This window comes from Anticarsia gemmatalis, chromosome 12 (assembly GCF_050436995.1).
Source record: "Anticarsia gemmatalis isolate Benzon Research Colony breed Stoneville strain chromosome 12, ilAntGemm2 primary, whole genome shotgun sequence".
Taxonomy (NCBI): Eukaryota; Metazoa; Arthropoda; class Insecta; order Lepidoptera; family Erebidae; genus Anticarsia; species Anticarsia gemmatalis.
In genome coordinates this window covers 431,282-452,301 of record NC_134756.1, presented here as the reverse complement: position 1 = coordinate 452,301, position 21,020 = coordinate 431,282, and the positions used below count along the sequence as shown (strand labels likewise).

Sequence of the window (21,020 nt, the reverse complement as noted above, 5' to 3'; positions counted from 1 at the left end):
AGTCTTCGTAATTCTATTTCTTACATAATAATGACACACACAGTGTATGTTCTCTGCTAATGTACGGTTCACGAGGCCAGTGGGAGCGGACGTGCTTGACGTCACGGAGCAGAGCCTTCACGTTGCATGAGACAACTGCCGGAGACACTGCTAACCTAATTATGTAATGTACTGCCAGTTTTCATTGTTAGGTAGATTTCTTACCAAAATTTACTTATTTTAGCGACGAAAAACTGAGGCAATTCTCTGGACAGGACTTGCATTTTTTTAATGCTTTTGATAGCAACTACCAGACTTTTTCGACTTCTTATCGCATTGTTAGTGGTCAACCTAGTTTCAATGTTGTTCAAGCCGCCCGAAAGCCTTTGATGTGGCTTATTAAACATATTAAGAACACAAACCATAACTAGAGATTAGACAACTATCCAAATCATACGAACATTTGAGCCATTAGATATCGTCATTATCGGAAGTTCCACCCGTGATCTGTTTTGAAAATAATCACCTAGTTTTATCCAAATCGGTTCATCCGTCTGACGTGAACGGCAGACAAACAAACGCACAACATCCAGAAGTTAAAGACTTACGTGAACCCAAGAGCGAACACATGAACAGAAGCAAGGCAAACATGGCCATCACATTTAAAACCATCATGAAACCGGCCGGCACTGAACATCAGAAATAAACATTAACAAAATGTCACCCGTGAATATTGAACAGTAAGTATAAGCTGTTGCATTTCCTACAAAATGTTGCCATTAAAACGAAACGACGTGAATACGGAGCGAAATGATATCGAAATTATTAAAACGACTACAGAATAAATGCAAGACGGACATCCTCATTAAACGAACTGTATGTCCTAGTAGGGTGGATATAGAAAACGGAATATTGGAGACGAGAGATAGAGAAATTCTTGTAGAAGTCTTATTATTTACAAAGATTGAATGTGTGGTACCCGTAGTGCGAAAGTTAAAATCTGTATATGTAGGTTTGATTACCTCTCCGAAAATAGTTGCTTTACATCTTATTGTACGAACTGTTATTTTCATGGTAAAAGAAAATGGTTAAGTATTATATACGGTTCGTGTAATTATTATTTCTGATAGTTATAATTGGATCTATAAGATGTCAGTATTTTTTTTTCTCTCTCCTCCCATGCTAGGGAGGGGTTAGACTTTGAGTCCACCACGCTGGCCATGTGCGGGTTGGGGACTTTACATGCCTTCAATAAATGTATTAAAAAAAAAAAAAATCATGCCAGCTTTCATCACGATGTTTCTTTCTTCGTTAGAGCAAGTGATAATTATTTCTAATACACACATAACTTCAAAAAATCATTAGTGTGTTGCCTTGAGTTCGAATCTGCGACCACCTGAGCGGGGAGTGCCAACCTAAACCACTCGGCTATCACTATTTTTTAGAAAACTCAAAATTCATCTTGTAAAGATTACATTATTGATTGTCATGCTACTAATTTTTATTAAATAAATTAATAAATTGAACCCATTAATGTCCCACTGCTGGGCAAGGGTGTCCTCCCGTAATGAGGGAGGGGTTAAGCCTTGAGTCCACCACGCTGGCCAAGTGCGGGTTGGGGACTTTGCATGCCCTCAATAAATGTTTTAAACCAATTTTAGGCATGCAAGGTTTCTTGGCGATGTTTTCCTTCACGGTTGGAGCATGTGATAATTATTTCTAATACACACATAACTTCGAAAAGTCATTGGTGTGTTGCCTCGGGTTCGAACCTGCAGCCACCTGTGTCAAACCACAGCGGTGTCAACTTTGTCACCGGTGTCAACTTATACCTCTCGGCTATCACTCTAACTTTTATTACATCACAGAAAATCTAATTAGGTATTACAGGACAGAAAATCTCATTATAAATGAAAAAAATAGATCACAAAATATTACGGTCAAACGTAAAGTCCAGTCTCTTTCGCAGAAATAGTGGTTTGGTCCGGATTTTTAATTTTCCACATGGTGACCCTACGTTTGCGATATTTCTCGTATATTGTACGTCTGTACGCGTACGGTCAGCGTCAACACTCAGAATATTTCTGATTTTACACACTGGAATATGTGTATTTTTGCCTTATGGCTTTTGTTGTACGCGACAAAGAAATTCAAAGAATATAAATAAGTTAAGGGGGAATAATCTAAATCTTTGAATAACAGTTGTTTTTGAAGATTATTGTTTAGCTCTACCATCACCATTAGCTTCCAAATTATTTATTTGTTTGCATACAGTTTATCATCAAAGGAATCAAACAATAATGGACTTATTTTGGAAATAATTAAGTCAATATCTTAAAAATTCTGTGTTTTATTTCATGCCCATTTGTGACATTGATTTAAGTAAATAAATACTTCATGCAGCTTGTACTGGATATACCAATACATTATGTGTAAATATGTAAATAACAGAGTCGACAACAGATAACACATTGCTCTCGACACAAATTCTTTATACCTATACTATTCTAAACTAACTGCAGCATGCAACTTTATTCGAAGTATTTTTTTAAAGTATTCGAGTTAACTATTACTTTGTAACCTTATTATAAACGTTTACTTCTTGCATGTAGTGTGATTTTGTAGGATTTTTGTAATACCTGAAACATGCGCGGCTGCGCTCGCCTGTGATTTGAGTGAAAAAATATAATTTTCAAAATAAGTAGCCCTTGTTTGACTTAATTTCAAGAAAATCTGTATAATAGTTTAGCCATAAAATTTCAGCCAACGTACAACAGCATTATAATATTAAGTACCTACACTAAACAAAACGATTATTACACTTATATTGATAAATTTATTATCCGTAATCAAAAGGTAAGAAAAATAATGAAACTTATCACATTTGTTGCCAAACTACGGGACCCTAAAAAATCATAGGGGCACTCAACTTTATCTTAAACCTAACTGTCAATATATGTAAACAATTCGCAGAAACTCATCTATATGTATATAGGATTATATACCTACAGCTCACACTACTCACCTCGCTTTCACTGCCAGTCAACGATACAACTCCGACGTGACATATTGGTCCTAGGTTCGAACCCCATTCAAACAAGGTTGCGGTCAGTGTCAAGTTCAAATATAAAATAAATTACTACACGATTTTTTGCAAAAAAATATATCTATTTTAGTAATTTTTTTTGGTTAAATTCAATCAAATGTCCAGATAAAAAGAATTAGTAATACATTTTTGTTTTTCGCATTTATTTTTTGTTTTGTGCAAATTTGTGTGTGTCATTTGTCACAAATGTGTTTAAGATAATGTCAGTTTTGTGTGTGATGTATTGCGTATAGGTTATAGTGTGAACATAAATTTTTATATACGTTTTAGTGACCGTAATATTGTTTTTTTTAAGGCTTCGATATTTAGTAGTCATAAATATGTGTGTGTGTGTTTAGTAAGAATAGAATTTTCCGTTAGTTGTGTGTGGTGACCAACTTATTTGTTTTCTTAACCGCAAATATTTGACAGTGTTCTATCAATTCAAGTTAATACGCATTTTAATTTGTCTAATTAACTAAAGGAATTTAAATGCATTGGGAAAATGTTAGATTGTTATTTAAATTACTTAAGAAACTAACAAAAATGTAGTCCTCTTATTTGTTTAATATATTAAAACAAAGTGATAAAGAATCTTACAAAAATAAAAAAGAACCAATAACAGCATCTTTTAGTATGAAGTAATTACTCGATTTTAAAAAAAACATTGCATAGCCAAGTCAACCAGTTCAATGAACAGATAGTTAGACAAACAGAAAAACTTATTGTATCATATTGTACTAGCTTTACACCCGCGGTTTTACCCGCGTGGAATTTCACTCCCGGCGGGAGGAAATATTCAAAAATCTCCTCTTAGTGCTCCTCTAGACTTACCTAATAGTCCTAATACTCTACTTAATAGTTCCTAAGGAGTTTTCATACCAAATATCAATTTTTTAGGCTCATAATATTATAATGCAACGGGTCTTAAACGTGATTTAAATTAAAGATTAGGATACCTTATTTGTTCAGTAATTTCGGCTCTGCGTTGTCCATCAGTCAGTCAATAACGGAAGAGTTTTATAAATATACTACACCAAATGATAATGTAGCACGATATTCAGTACATTAAAAATAATATATGTCGTAGAGGAATAAAAATGCATAAGAATGTATAATGGGTAGAAGTTGGCAGTGCCGTGGGTCACGTGCACAGAAGACTCGTGTTATGTTCACATAAAATAACGTAGCTGGCTCTTCTACAGCCTGTTCGTGTATATGAGAATATTTTAAACTAGAAAGTACTAGCTTTTGTCCGCATGGTTTGTGACTTAGGACAAAATTTTGATACAAACTTTCATCCACTATATTATCCCCAAAATCCTTTCTCAGCGGATACCTACGTCATAACATCTACCTGCATGCCAAATTTCTTCCCGATTCTTCCAGTGGTTTGGACTGTGCGTTGATGGATGTCAGTCAGTCACCTTTGAGTTATATTTATTTAGATAATGGATTATGTATAAAGCACCGTTGACAAGCGCGGCTACGTCCGCATACAGAAATTCGTCTCTTTTTCTCTTTTTAGGGAATGATTTTTTAATAGGTTACCTACATATACAACGCCGGGTCTTAAACTATCTCTATACAAAACTTTATAATAATAGGTTCAGAAGATTAGCCATGAAAGCGTAACAAACAGACAGGTATCACCTTTATAATGTTAGTATGTATTTCCTTGGATTCCACAGACAATGTTACCATAATAATAATGTTTACATACATACATATAGACAATTTAAATTGTAGCATTTTTATCCTGCCTACCAGAATATAATTCGAGTAAATTGATCTCAGAATAATGTAGCAGATATGAGCATGTGGCGGGAAAAAGCGTTCTTTTACCCAAAATTCCATCACACAGTTACTGTATGCCTTCATTACAATTTTACGACTCTCGACGACTTTATAAATGTATTCACCGTGTGTACATTTTTTAATCCCTCTCGATACGATTTAGGTATGTTAACTGTGCTATGTCCTCGAATAAAGACATGTTTTTTATATTAATCACTATTCATAATGAATTTACATGAAAAAATAGAGCAAGCCGTGAGTGCTACTGCTTTTCCAAAAACTATTGTAGATTTAGATAGTTTATGAAATAAAACATATTGGACTTAGACTTTAATATATTAAATATTCTAATTTATATTAGAATAGACCAATAGTGCTCTCTCTCTCTTCCCGGCTTCTCGACCCGGGAATCCGTAGAGCTCATTATCAGCAATCGGATCCGATACTGACCGCGCCACAGAGGCGTCAGAAAGGTAGACAATTTGACATACTTTCGTATTTATTCATTAGTATGAATTAATTAAAGTCATTGACAAACAAATAAACAAATCGTTCATAATATCAATGACCGCTTTGACCTTTGACAGCTAATAAATAAAGATAACAAATGTAAATAAAATTAGCTGATAATTATGTTCTACACGTCTGTAGTAAGTATTATACGAATGTGTCTCGTGTTGAATGAACAACAATGATTATTAACGGTACTAGGTTTTTTTTACAAATATTTTCGACAAAATATAAGAAATGTACGAAATACTCGATGAAACTCAATAGAAGAGAATCGTGCTACTGTACTATTGACAAGCATTTGACATGAAGATTCACCTGCAGATGAATGCAGATCAGTTTTATATGTATTTAAATCTACCATTAAAATAAGTTCCTACGGAACACACAAGGCGCTTCAATCAGTTTTTGAAAGACGTCGATAGACTTCGCCGTTGATTGCTTAGTGGCAAAAATCGATCCCTAGAAAACTTTTATTAAAACGATAATCCTAAATGAGTACGGGGCAGTAAATACGTAAAAATAACATCTAATTAAATGCATCTCCAGATGAAATTTCCCCCTTTCCTCAATTGAAAAGACATAACCCACAAGAATAGGACTTATATAAACCCCCTTTTCCCATATACTACATAAACCCACCCCTATACTAAAAAACAAAGCACAAAATCTATCAGCCGGTTATCCGGGTTATCCGTAAAAGAGTTGGCCCATTTTTTCCGCGCGACTAAACGCGCGATCGAGTATTGCGACTGCGACTTGCGACTGAAATTGGGTCAGTGTGTCACAATCTGTCACTTGCCAATTACTTAGAGGGGTGGAAGCAACAGGCAGGGGTTTAAGGGGTGAATACATTTGAAATATGTGCAGTGCTTATCGAAATGTCTTTTTTTTAATCCTTATTTTTCTACTGCTTTTTGGACTCGAGTGGTAATATCTGTGACTGCTAGTTGTGAGTTATTTAATCAAAATGTCTAGTGTAGAATTCAGTGTCAAGTAAACTTACTGTTGTTGGATTTATGTGTTTTCTATTAAATTGCTCTCAATAATACCGCGAGATTTGGTAAAGGGCCCAGTAAATGGCAATAAGTTTGCTTCCTTTGCTTCATTCACATTAATATCTGTTGTCATACAGGTCCGCCGGTTACGAGTGCTACGACCTTACCTTTTTACAAGACCACATTTAATTATGATCTGTATATACAGATCTTGATTCTACTACTTGATTCTAGATTGAATGGTTTAAAAATTGCATGTTTTCAGATATTATTTATTGACTCTTAATCGATGATATAATAATAATATAATCATAACCCAAACAGTGACTTGCTTAAATTATAATTATATTTATTTATTTCATAAATAGGACGATACGCAATTTACAATTAATTATCTATTTGTAATTATAACGCCCTTACAATGACATGTTATTGATTTAAATTATCTTTTATTTGACACGCGTTCTGAACTGGTTTAGTTGATAAAGGATAGTGCACTGGAAGTGATGTCTGTTTGTAGGAAATAAAAATAAATCATTGGTTAATTTATTAATTGTAATTTTGGCAATAATATAGCTTTATTAATAAATAGTTCAGTTAAGTTTTGTAGTAGTTTAATAAACTTATATTTTTCTAGCTCAGTGCAACAAAGTTAAGCTAAAAGTGTGTAGCTGCGAGTGTAAAAGGACTGGACAAGATTCAACAAACATGAGGTAAGTGATTATATCGTTATTAGCAACTTTAGGTAGACAAAAACTGTGTTTAAAATAATATTAATTTAAAACTATTGTTATTACACTAGGTAGAGTGTATTAACTATCGTTCTTCATGTGTAAAATTAATACAGAAGCAAAATTGCGGTTTAAGTTTTACAGAAATTAATTGCGAGAATATTAAAATGTGTAAATTTGTTTTACAGGTTTGTCAGTTGTTTTGCGTTTTTGAGTGTGATTGTCTACGTGCAGAGTGAAACTATCGATGGAGGTAAACCCATGTACCTACTAATACTTTATTAATATGATATGTGAAAGACTTTCATGGCTGAGGCTTCCGGCAACTGGGACCGCAATTAACTCGAACCGCGGTCCTTGACGGATGAATTTAATTTTAATATTTTTCTTCCGGCGACTGGGACCATCCATATATGAATACTGAAATATATCGTTCAAGCCAAAAACGGTACAGTCAGACGAAAAATTGTTTAAAGTAATAATTATAGGAAAACTTATTCGGTTCAAATAGAAACACCTGCAAGCGCATGGAGTAAATTCAACAACTTGAATTTATTTCATGCATTGCATATGCAAACAATTTTTCGTCTGACTGTACCGTTTTTGGCTTGAACGATATATTTCAGTATTCATATATGGATGGTCCCAGTCGCCGGAAGAAAAATATTAAAATAACATTCATCCGTCAACTGGGACCGCGGTCCGAGTTAATTGCGGTCCCAGTCGCCGGAAGCCTCCATGGCTGAGCAGCTTTTTATAACATATCAACCCTTAAGAATTGAAATCTTTAAAAGGGAATAAAAGTTTGAACTCAAGAGGAACCATAGCAGTCAACACTCGCCTTAATCGTATTAATACAATAAGTACAATCTATACTAATATTATAAAGCTGAAAAGTTTGTTTGTTTGTTTGTTTGTTTGTTTGTTTGTTTGTTTGTTTGAACGCGCTAATCTCAGGAACTACTGGTCCGATTTGAAAAATTCTTTCAGTGTTAGATGGTCCATTTATCGAGGAAGGTTATAGGCTATATATCATCACAATACTACCAATAGGAACAGAGTACCAGTGAAAAATGTTACAAAAACGGGAAAAATTTTGACCCATTCTCTCTTATGTGACGCAAGCGAAGTTGCGCGGGTCAGCTAGTATTTCATATTATGTATGTTATGCTTCCAGGGTACATAGTGAACAAAGACGCAGGCAAGGCATACAAACTAATGTATCAGTCTAAAGTATGGAGCAAAGCGGTGGAGACCTGCAAACGTGAAGGAGCAACACTTGCCGTGCCCAAGACACAGGTGAGAAAAAACTATTCAACTTATCACTTAGAAATACACCTTCTGTGGGTCTTTTAGCAAAATAGTATTTAAGACCGAAGTAAAGGCAGTTATACAACATTTTCAGACCTAATTCCTCCACGATTTATGAAAAAAGTAACTACTCTTATCGATTTTTTTCTATTACAAGAACTGTTTCCATTATACTCGACGTTTCACGAATTCAGCCTTCATCGACAAAGCAAGTAAATTTTACACGATTAAGCATGTCAGGACTCTTCCTAGGATCTTAACCTCTCCTAGAACCCTAACTGAATCCAAAGAAAAATGAATTCCTAAATACAGAATAGTACTTTTTAACTAAATACCTACCAAGCACTTTCCAATACTAAAAACTGCGTTGAACAGTAAAACACCTGAGTTGAAACAGTTAGATGTTCGGCGCCGAACCGAAGCGAAATCGCTGAGAACTTCCACCGGCGAAGGAAAAGTTAACTGACAAGCGAAACTGAAAGCAATTCAAGTTTGTTCTCAAGAGTTTAAAGAATAAAGTTGTCATTGTATAGCTGCCAGCACATTGAATGATACTGTACTAGTTATAGATCTTTGTACTCGAAGAATAAGCGATTAATTATGCACTATCGGATTAAATGGCCTCTATTTATACCCGATTTTAGTTTACAGGAACATAGATTTGCGTCTTCTGAACGAAAATCCAAATGAACCCCGTTCTAATATTAATTGGGAAAGAAACGCCAGCCTCTTAATTACTAAAGGCTATAAACTAACTTATCAATTTTGTTCATCATTAAAATTGGATTCCATCCTTCGTTTATTAACGCCCCAAAAATTACCTTGACAACAAACCAACGCAGCGCTGCGTAGGATCGACGGCATTATGTGCTTTCCAAAGCTTAAAGATAGTTAACAAAATCAATTTAACGTTGAGTCTTGTTTTTCAGGAGGAGTTTCAGTTTCTACAGCGGCTAGTCCGGGGCATGTATTATCCCAAAATAGTGGGCACTTCGTTCAAGCACCTCGTGTGGCTCGGGATCAATAACCTCGACGATTACCGCGTTTGGAAGAACATTGAAGGTACGTCCTAGGATACAACTACTGTAGTTAAGATGGTTGCTAGATCTCTTACCCCCGGGTTCTGAGTACATTGTGCGGTAGTTTATCTATTTAATAGCGCTTTTTTTTATCAGTTTTAACGTTATTGAATGGATACACTACCGTTAATACCTCAGGAACCGGGGTGTAATGTGCTCGTTGATTATGTTAAGTTCCAGTCATAGGTGTTATGCCTTTTTATATATAAACATTGTGTTTCGAGTACTTTGTTTGTAATTTGTATACTTAATTATAAACCCTTCCCCAAGTTTCTAATGGTAAAAAGTTTAGTCTTTTAAGGACGACTACAAAAATTATCTACGTCATTTCCAATGGCATAAACCATCATATAAAATCAAAATACTTCATGATTCTACAAAAACGAAATAACCATAAGATCATTATACTCCATTTTTGAACTTGTCACACGGTAATAGAAGCACGTATTTGTAATTGAGATGAATTACTTCACAGGCACCGCGCAAGACGCCTCGTCACCACTGTCATCATCTTAATGATATAACTTTATAATCACCTTATTTACGTACTTATTATCTTTACTAATATTATAAAGCCGAAGAGTTTGTTTGTTTGTTTGAATGAGCTAATCTCAGGAACTACTGGTGCGAATTGAAAAATCATTTTACAGTTGGATAGCCTATTTACGGAGGAAGGTTTATAACAGCACGCTACGACCAACAGGAGCAGAGTACCAGTAAAAAATGTTACAAAAACGGGGAAAATATGACCCATTCTCTCTTATGCGACGCAAGCGAAGTTGCGCGGGTCAGCTAGTCTTACATACGACTCATGGCCTGAAGACTAATTTAATGTGATATAACATATTTTTATTATGATTAATAAGTATTTGTTTCCATTTTCGCAGGTGAGAACATAGAGCAGAATGGCTTCCATCAATGGGCTGGACAAAATGGACAAGGATACAGGTATTGTTATGAATAATTAAAATACCAAAAATTGTTCATGGCTTCTTCTAGTCTTAAAAAATAGCAAGTAGTAGATTGTATACCACAAAACATAATTAATGTAAGCCGTTAAAATGCTTTGTTATCTGTCAAAAAGGTTCTTCGAAAAATCTACAATATATTCCCACTTGTAGTCTACTCCCGTACCTTATTTAATGCTTAGCACTAAAATAAGACTATTTTGCTGTAGTGACAATCCCGCCGAGCCTCACTGCGCGGGCATGGACGCAGCAAACCCTGGACTCCGTGACTGGTGGTGCCACCGACCGCAACCTTACGTGTGCGAAAAACCTGCACCGTAAAAAATAATACTAGAGTTTAGATTTAAAGTAATCTTAAGAGATTATTATAATTCGAATAGGCCACTATGTCATATTACAGGTGTTAAAGTTATTTATTAATATAAGTGTCAATGCTATTATCAAACCACTGTGGTCATTAATACAAAATCATTATTAGGTATGAAGTAATAAAACAGTATCGCAAGAAAACATTCCTATATTTCACTTGATATAATATAACATACCTTATACTATACTGTACAGATAGACAGTTAATTAATTATCATTATTAATGATTACTCCTCCGCGTACATTAATGAACTCATTCATAAAAATCACGACCGTCAACACGTGGAATTGTGACAAAGAGCCAAGGAACAGGGGCGGGATACATTAGCCTGAGATAATTATATCATCTTATAGCTAAGTAGATATTTATAAGTCAATGACCCGAGGACCAGCTAAAACTAAAAACTCTCTAAGTAGGTATTTATTTTTCAAGTTATTTTTATATCTCTGTGGTTCTGTTCATACCCATGACATTATTTATTACTCTGTTGTAGTTTATCCAAAAGGGTTCAGTCGTCTTACTGTTAAATCAGGACGATAAAAGAAAGAAGCACACAACAACCTAAGCTCAGACTCATACCATTAGAACAAATTAGGTACTCCTAAGTAAGATAAAATAAAACCTGTATTAAGTTTTTAGATATGTATCAAGTAGGAATCACTTAGGGTCGACTTTCGTCGGGATTATGTTAAAATTCCAATATAAATGTTAAAAGTCAAATATTCGCCAAGCGACCCAATAAAACTTGGCGGGCTTACGACAGAAGTTTTTAATTTAATCCTAAATGTATGAGAAATAAAAGCTTAGTAGCAGCGCCTATTGTTTTATTCATTCCCCTGTCGCGTACAGATCTTCCAATAAAACGTGTTTTTTAAAACAACATGACAGTTTTATTGCTAATCCTTTTTGTTTCGCGATTTTTTTAATAATGTAAACTGACAGAATTAGTTATATTTCAATAAAACGTGTATTGTAAAGTGGGCATAACAAAAGTTCATTATATTCCTAATCTCTACAATCACATGTAATTAGAGCGATTGTTACACTCCTCTGCAAACAACGCCCATAGTTAATGCTGCCGTAATGATACATTTATTTTTTACTAGAGCGCTATCTCGTAACTAAAGTTAAAATTAATTAACAACGCCATCTATTTACATTTTTGTTAAACTAATTACTATGGTGTTATCGTATTTAGTTATGCTACTCGCCGCTAGAGTGCATTATAATCTAAAAAATATACTTTTTAGTGAACAACTAAAATCATTGTTTGCTTTATAAAGAAATGACTTGGAAAATAATTAACTATATTCTCTAGCTCTTAAGTTATTGAAATAAAACTAATATTTATTTTCACTCTATTATTCTTATCTGGTTAGACCGGCCGGTACAATAATCGGCTAGCAACATTCTTATTTTGAATGTCAAAAAAGTAAGGTTAGAAAATCATATTTATTTTGTTATGAAACTCAAAAATTATAGTTGAATATTAGAACTATAGGCTAAACTATATACATTTGAAACCAACTTAATTTTAAGGTATAAAAATTGTGTTTACTTTGTAGTATCAAGTTGTGTAGAAGTCATAAGATCTAATTGATAACTTTGTTTTAGATGAACTTCTTGCGAAGAGGAATTTCTCTAATTTCTACAAGTTTGAAGACGCAATGTTTACAAAATAGAGGTAATATAAATATACGCTATACTTATTTTATATTAAGAACTGCTAAATATTGATATGTTACTATTTTTATTAATCAAAATTAGGTTAGAATTATTAGGAAAGGCTTGAATGGCTTTGGGTCTCATCGTTACTACTGGGTCCTATGACACTTCTATATAGATTTAATACATTTTTTGAGGGTATGCAAAGTCCTCAACCCGCACTTGGCCAGCGTGGTGGACTCAAGGCCTAATCCCTCCCTCATTACGGGAGGAGACCCTTGCCCAGCAGTGGGACATTAATGGGTTAAATTTATTTATTTTTATAAATGAATGAAATCTTCAAAGGACAGCTATCCTTAGCAAACATTCTTATAATAATTATTGATTTTATTTATTAAATTAGAAATTAGAAGAATCAAAATCTGTCTCAACCGAAAATAATTGTAATTTTTGGAATCATGAGAAGCAGGAAATGTACATAAAAGTGTAGTGTACTAAGTTAACACTGTTTCATAGTTCCGAATTGGATCAGAAATTATAAATAACTGATAGTGTATAAACAATGATATCTAATTATGGGCATCTAGAAACTGCCTGAGTAGGAATTAAATATGTGTAGGCTTTAGACCAATGTCTGTAATCACACTACTGATGCAACTAGGTAGGTACTATTTAGTAAGTGGAAAATCTACTCAGATCTGGACAACAATGTCAACATTGTACAGAATTTTCAATATAGTAAATGAGGATCAATCGCATACATTTCAGGGTATCAACCCAACATGTACCGAGCAAAACAAAAGTAAAAAAATAAGAAACTGCCATCTTTAGCCTGCTACTCTAAAATGTTTCACTCTATCTTCACAAGATGCAACAACAGCATTTCATACATAGCACAACTAACCCAATTTGATAACATCACAAATATATAGGAAATTGCACATAACTGTCAAACAATCGACATCTGTAACTACAGCTGCACATAACACCACACAAAACCAACCCCTAACTGAGGCATAAATAAGTGCTAAATTCCTTTGAAATGTTAAACAATAATATTTGGCATAGATTGTCGCGCGTCTGTCATTTGAACCCTTCCGCGTGGACTTAATTCCCTAAAGATAGGGACAGTCGGCAAAAAAGATATAGTGTTACATGAAGCTAACTGTACTTTTGTTTAAAGAAATGATTATGGAAAGATCTTGGCACGTTTGGACAATGTTATAGAGGTGTAAGGTTACAAAAATGTTCGTGTAAGTTTAAGTAGGTACTTGACCACTTTTGGAGATGTCTCACGAGAATAACGGTTTTTTTCGCAGTGATCGGTTCTCACTGTAAAAAAATTCGAGCTAAGGTCTGAAATAAAGCTGTACTTTGTAAAGCGAACTTAACTCTTTGCTGTTTTTGCAAGTACCTATTTGACGAGGTGACGGTTTTGTCGCTCTGATCGGCACTCACTTAAAAAACCTTAGAATTTAAACTTAACTGCACTTACAATCGTCTCGTAAGGCAATATAAAATTTTTCAAGATGGTACTCGGTTTGTAATGTGTTATTATTTTTATGTGTTGAGAGTAAATTATTGATCATTAGGAATTATTTTAAGCGGGCCCTTTTGCTTATCACAACAGGTATAGCCGAGTAGCAATTCTACTTCTTTTTTCATCTCAATTGACGAAATTCTCGTGAACATTTTCTGCAATCCCTATCACATGCGACATTGCAAAGGGTTGCAATGATTCAGCAGTTCAAATGACCACAACTGCGTAGTTCTCGTAATCTCGCCCATTCACACTTCACTATTGTCCGTCTGTCCGCCTGTCCGTTGTCCAGCCATGACTTGATGTTTCTATTTACTCTTCTCCTTTGATATCACAAATACTTGTGGTCAAAGAAAGCTTGAAATATGAATTTTGTATTATGTTATAAGATTGCATTGATAGTGGTTAAATGTTGCAAATTATTGGGCACAATGTGTGCAGGAATGTAAGTGCTAATGTGGCTGTCACCTGCTTTGTAGTAAATTTCTGTAAGAAATATGACTCTTAGTGCAGCTTTTTTGAATGTGTAAAGATCACATGGCACTCTTAAATCATTGCTCAAGTCACGAGAAAACTGGAATAACTGTGTACATGTAGGCAATTTGAACATGCAGGTCAAAAGCTAAACGCATTGTGTTACCTAGGTACCCGAAAGAAAAACGAATGTCTAGTTCATAAGGGTAATAGTAGCTATTAAAATTAGGGATTAATTCACCTAGAGATGTTTAATATACTTAAGCTGCTAAATAAGTGACCAGTAAAGCAATCGGTATTGAATCCATTTCAAATCAATCTAAAACCATATTTTCTGTAAACACTTGACTCAGTCAACCGTTTCAAATGCCTTACTCTATTCCTTACAATACTTATAATGACTAGTGGTTTAGTAGGCGTAACGTGGGACCTCCCCGTCGGCAACTTTCTCATACAAATGTCCATCAATATCACCCGTTGAGAAACCGCTCTTGCAAATATTTGCCTTTTATAACTAACGGAAGTACCACCATCATTGATCTTGGATGTCTTTATAAGTTTACACTCATTTGTATTTTATAAGCATAAAAGAGTTTTTCGAAAGTACCGTTTTTGAAATCTCGCCTTGATACAGTTATTTTTAGAGCCTTGCAGAATTGAAGCACTGGTCCAAGATTTGTACCTTGTGTTACACTTAGTTTTAGCTATTTCGTGTGTACGTATAAGATTCTGTTGGTTATTGTGTTTCAGAAATATGTCCAGATGCATATTTGTCTATTCAAATTATGGGCAAAGTTGACAGAAAAAATACAAGTCCAAAATTGTGTCCACTATCCTCAAAACTACCCTTTATAATTGACAATATCAAAAAAAGGCAGATAACTGAAGCAAAATCATAACAGGTCCTTCTTAGAAAAATATGAATTTTGTATGAAGAGTGGTCCTACTGCGTAACAGTGCGTGGATTAACATCCTTTTGGTACTTTCCAGTTATTTGTTACGTCTTTGTTGAGTATATGAATGACAATTGCGAAAGGCTGTCTTGTATGCAGTGCTACAATGCTTTGCCTTTGCATTTATCAGCTCTGATAGAATTGTGTTGTATTTTAGATTAAGTTAAGAATGTGAATGTGCCACATTTTGGGCTAACAGATTTAGATACTATTGGATTATTGTAATCCACGATTTATGACGCGTTTTGGGAAGATCTTTTGTCACTATATTCAAGCTTGTCGTCAATCAATTTTGGAATGTTGCTCTGCTCATGTCTTATTCTTGAGACGCTCAATAGCAGAACCTAAACGGAGGTTGAACAAATTTGAAACACCAACTAAAAAAATCTGCTGATTTAGGAGAGATAAGTCAAAATATTTACGAGATCATAATTAGAGTATTAGAAAATTATTACTTGTAATTAAAATTTTGGGAATTTTCGGATGCTAGTAAAGTGTCAACAGATTATGTCTGAATATATCGCTATAAGTATGTTCTCGGCTGTCGTGTTTCGCAGTTAAGTACTCAAGACAAAATAACTAACTTATCTTTCACAAGTAAGAGAAATAAGCAGCGTCAAGTTAAACATTCCAATCTGTCACGAGCAAAAAAATAGCATTATCTATAAAGTCCAGAGCTTGCACATTTCGCAGATTGTTATCAGGCCCAGTTATTAATGTTTTTCTTACACAAATATGATTTACGGTTCTGGGAACATTGCCAACTCTTGCCTATTGTGTTGGGACAGTTTTTTTGCTTGAAACCAGAGTCAGTTGTGAGCTAAGTCCGTGTGTCCGTCACAATGCCCACTATTAGCGGATTATAATCCGCAAAAAGAGCAGGTACTGTCGCGTGTTGCGGTATAAGTTATGAGATGATGAAATTTTCTGATTTATTACCAATTTTGTAAGGTTACCTTCGCTTGTAAATTTGGTAGGCTTGCTAAAGTGAAATGGTATTCTTAGATTTTACCTCAGAATACTATCGTATCCTCACTTGCTGTAAAAAAATCTAACCTTATTCGTGCATGTACTTTAATTTTTTTGCATATTTCGTGACGTTTTTTATTCAATAATTATCTTGCATTTCATATTCATGAATCTCTGATACACTTAAATCAATATCAGCAGTTTATCGCCTTGTATCTCCGTCCCCGCTATCTCTCCTACCTTGTACTGCACCACATCTTGCATTAGCAGATGCAAGCTTGTCAATACCCATCAGAATCCCCTGAGATGTCCAGAACCCCATACAATTCATACATCCCACACAGCGGTCATCGTACGTGACTAGCAGTCAGTTGCACTTGCATTTGTTATTCCAACCTAATATAAACACTACCAGATTTTACTTCCTAGAAAATCAATTTGGATATACGGAAGTGTTAGATGGTAGCTATTTTACTTCTGTTTGTCCAAATTGACAATATCTCTTCAAAGGATTGTATTATAGAAGCTGTGTTCTGGATAATCGTTTAAACAAACTAAATGTTCCCTTTACTAAAGAGAGAAATATCCACAATTCAGTTTATTTCCAAACAATATGTTGGAAAAATAAGCCAAAATTTGATATTTTGTAGTTCCTAAAGAAAACGTATATAATTTAGAGAGAGCTTTGATTACGATGGCATGCAACGCGTGTATGTTATATCAGAGTTCTTTAGAGAAACATTGGTCCAAGATTAATACCCTGCTGCACTCTGTTAGTGTTTACCTCCGAAACTTTTTCTAGCTATTATTGCGCACATACGCAATGGTTGTGTTTGTTTGTTGAAGTTATGCATTGTTTGTTATTTAAGCCATACTTAAAAGTAGATGCCCTATCACCTATTTGGAAATATAATTTTGAACTCCTCGTTCACAAAATACCACTCCAACCAGCCAACTTTTAAATGTTGAAAGTATTAACGGATTACAGAAGTACTGTTCTACATAACCTTTGAAACAAACTAAAATTACCCTTTATAATGTCCGACTGATTTAAATCCCAAAAATTAATCTTTCAGAGGGATTAAATTTGTTTTGTTTCTATTTTACCGGATTAGGATTTCCACCGGCATAGCAGCAAGTCTTTAAGGGCTTAGATTTTTCCTTGAATTTAAAGAATAACAGTCACCACGCAAGTGAAGCGGGGTGGCAACAACAGTATTTGTGTTTTAACTTTCTGGAATTTTGTATTTAGTTTCGCAATTTATCTTTCTATTTGTAAACTCCGTTGCTGATATAACTTTTAAATATCCTAAGAAAAATGATCAGTAAAAAGCGTTAAATTCGTTTGAGATAAACATTGATAGAGAACCTTGTATGTATGAAAGTACGCATATAGTAATATTTACAGTTATTAAAAGTAATGCAATGTCACCAACACGCACTTTACTACCGTGATGGTCTTAAAGTTTAGCTGTCTTAAATTTCACCCGAGAGTAACCCTCTTATTCATAAACACACTATAAACCTATTTTAGTTAAAAAAACGACTATATTATGTTTTCTCTTTTTCATTTCGCAAAGGAGTGAAATAACCAATTCTCTTTATAAGCCTTACATAACTTCATATGAGCGTAATTCTGTAGGCCTTCTCCATTAAGTAGAAAGTACTTATTGCAATATACACCAGAAATAAGCTTATATTTTCTATATAAAATTTCTGGGATACATTTCATACATTCACATACATTGTTACCGTTTAACATTTCCCATATTTTTTCTTTCACCCTGACAAAGGCAGACAAACTGGCCAGCAACATTGACATGTCAATCAAACGGATTCGCATCCCACGCAAATCACAGGCTTATGCGAAACGAATCGCAAGCAACAATGACGAATGCCCAATGCCTACAATTGATACAATGCGAATTACGGGAACGCCTTTAACTGAACCCAGATATAACTGTTTTATTTCAAGCCTTTTGCTCCAGAACCTGTGCAAAAACGTCTCTTATTTCCAAGTCCTAAGGTTGATATTTATATAGGAACTGTTTTGTGGTTAAATAATAGTTAATCCGTTGTTACAATGTGTGTTTAACACCTGTCTATGGCAAATTCGTGCTGTTTTGTGTAACGGTATGCAAAAGTGGTGACAGTAAGGATTATAGCACTGAAAAATATTTTGAACATCAGGTTTGAACATGTTTGTAATTTATAGTTCTGGTTATGATGGTTCCATAATTTATTTCTGACGCATTAAATAATTTCATGTCATTTTTTAACCTACTTGCATCTTAGAAGTGACCTATTTAGAACTCAGAATGTTCCAGACACAACACAAAGTATAGAGATGTTCCATATACGAGCTACAGTTACAAAAGTAGAGAGACAGACAAATAAATATCGAAAGAACAGCATGTTAATATATTTCAGACTTGATCCTAAATAATGAAGAAGAAAACATGAACATAACGAATAACTAAATTATCTCTAAATTGGTGTCGTAACTCGGCTTGCTGGGATTTCTTTGAAAGAAACTGATTTTGTTTAAATTTATCAATTGTATTGTTTTTCTTTTCAGTACCAGCCATCCCCACCACGGTGGCTTCCAGTGCTCCCGTGGTGCCGTTCTTCCAGCCCCTAGGCCTTATATCCAGGGCCATGGCTTCACTCAACCAGATGCATAGAACTGGACCGCATTTCAAGACGAGAAAGTCCAGAAACCCGCTAAATGGAAACCCTTTTGCTAAGGTAAGAGAAAATATCTTTTCAACTGTCAGAAATTAAAAAAAATATTAATTAAAAGATAAGAATGCAAAGGCCTTTTCATATTTGCGATGTACTTACTTTTGCAGTCGGCGAGGCTTGATACCCTGAGTTTATCGTCAGTATACCGACAGTGTATCTGCAGTAAAGCGCAGTAAAGCTTTAAAGTAAATAAAGCAAAAACGTATGGCTTGCCCCTGCCTCATAAGTCTTTTGGACCCAAAAGTATACATATCGTAACTAGCGTTAGTTACGATATGTATACTTTTGACGTAACGTACGTTTTAACAGATGTAAATAGACTAATGATACGTAAAAACTAAGTACACAGCGCCTACAGAATACATAACAAAAACTAAAATAAGTAAAATATACGGTAACTTTGGACCGAGCGTTTGTTACGACGTTACGGCAGATTTTTCTTATCATACCTTTAGAAACCTCAAGAACTTGATCGCTAAAACTCCTGTAAAAATCACCTCTCGTCCTTATTTCAAGGGTAAACTCCTCTTAAACTTAGCGTTCATATTGATTCCAGGGTGTTGTCCTTAAGACGTTGATCAAAAAGCCAAAGAAGCCGAACTCAGCGAACCGCAAGTGCGTGTTAGTGCGTCTGTCCAACGGCAAGGAGATGGTGGCGTACGTGCCCGGCATCGGACACAATCTGCAGGAACATAATATTGTACTCGTTAGGGTCGGGAGGTGAGTTTATCTGAACCTTAATACAGTTAATTTGTTGGTTTACTTTTGTATTTTCGTCAAAACAACTAGTTATGGCGGTGTAAATTTGTCCAAAGCCTAGTGCAATTAACTGTTACTCTAATTAAACTCTATCTCAAAAAAAAATCTCTTTGGCTTCAAGAATCACAAATGAGTACACGGTTCATTAGGTTTCTTTCAGTAAGCTCGTGACGTACCCAAATATCGAGCTTTATGGTGTAGAGAAAAGATTTTATTACAAGTTCAGGCATGCTATAATGCGAAAAGACTTTTTCCCTGACTTTATACTTATTTTAATTTTTCTTAGATATTTAAACAGTTATTGATTGAAACGCTAGTCTTATCTCTATCTCTTAAGCTATTATAAAATCAAAGATCATAAATGCGTATAAATTTGTGCGTATTATAATAGATACCAAGAAACATTAGTTTTAATGTAAACTAGCTTCTTCAATAGCTGTTTTTTACTGTTTATTATTTACTACCAACTTTCTACTAACTCCCCATGAACTATATCATCTATACTAATATTATAAAGCTGAAGAGTTTGTTTGTTTGTTTGAATGCGCTAATCTCAGTAACTACTGGTCCGATTTGAAAAATTATTTCAGTGTTAGGTAGCCCATCTATTTCATCACGCTACGACCAATGGGAGCTGAGTAACAGTAAAAATGTTACATAAACGGGGAAAATTATGACCCATTCTCTATTATGTGATGCAAGCGAAGTTGCGCGGGTCAGCTAGTATGATAATATCAAAGACACAGAAACAATATTATCATCCAACAGCTTACTTACTTAACCTTTACTACTTCCAGATTGAAGGATTGTCCGGGAGTGAAGCTGAAATGCGTTCGCGGCAAGTACGACCTGCCTCACGTCATCAAGCAGAAAGTTTAACTTGCTAGTTCACACTGTTAGTACAATATATTACTGTTAGTTTAAGACTTAGAGCCTTTCATTTATTACACACAATACCCTTAGTTGTCGTAACTTGTATTGAGGGCATAAGTTGCCATAAAGTATTAATAATCTAATAAAAATAACAAAAAGAAAATAAATCGAAGTCAGACCGACAGACGCGGCGAGCAAAATTAATGATATCTAT

General features: G+C 34.7%; 2 protein-coding genes across 4 annotated transcripts; both read left to right on the top strand.

Moving 5' to 3' along the window:
* Positions 1-2,973: 2,973 nt before the first annotated feature.
* On the top strand, positions 2,974-11,642 carry LOC142977296 (C-type lectin domain family 4 member M-like). Of its 2 annotated transcripts, none has more exons than XM_076121109.1 (7): positions 2,974-3,086; positions 7,007-7,082; positions 7,289-7,353; positions 8,278-8,399; positions 9,341-9,473; positions 10,378-10,438; positions 10,668-11,642. In XM_076121109.1, the coding sequence occupies exons 2-7, from the start codon at positions 7,078-7,080 to the stop codon at positions 10,777-10,779; spliced, it is 498 nt and encodes a 165-aa protein (XP_075977224.1). In that variant the 5' UTR covers positions 2,974-3,086; positions 7,007-7,077; the 3' UTR covers positions 10,780-11,642. The 2 variants fall into 2 exon arrangements, with proteins under 2 accessions (XP_075977224.1, XP_075977225.1); XM_076121110.1 differs by having other exon boundaries at positions 3,016-3,086; positions 7,012-7,082.
* A 590-nt stretch (positions 11,643-12,232) lies between these two features.
* On the top strand, positions 12,233-20,859 carry tko (30S ribosomal protein S12 technical knockout). Of its 2 annotated transcripts, none has more exons than XM_076120680.1 (5): positions 12,233-12,367; positions 12,443-12,512; positions 19,008-19,177; positions 19,731-19,894; positions 20,731-20,859. In XM_076120680.1, exons 2-5 carry the CDS (start codon positions 12,443-12,445, stop codon positions 20,810-20,812), a joined length of 486 nt encoding a protein of 161 aa, XP_075976795.1. In that variant the 5' UTR covers positions 12,233-12,367; the 3' UTR covers positions 20,813-20,859. The 2 variants fall into 2 exon arrangements, with proteins under 2 accessions (XP_075976795.1, XP_075976796.1); XM_076120681.1 differs by having other exon boundaries at positions 12,239-12,265.
* The last annotated feature ends 161 nt before the right edge of the window (positions 20,860-21,020 follow it).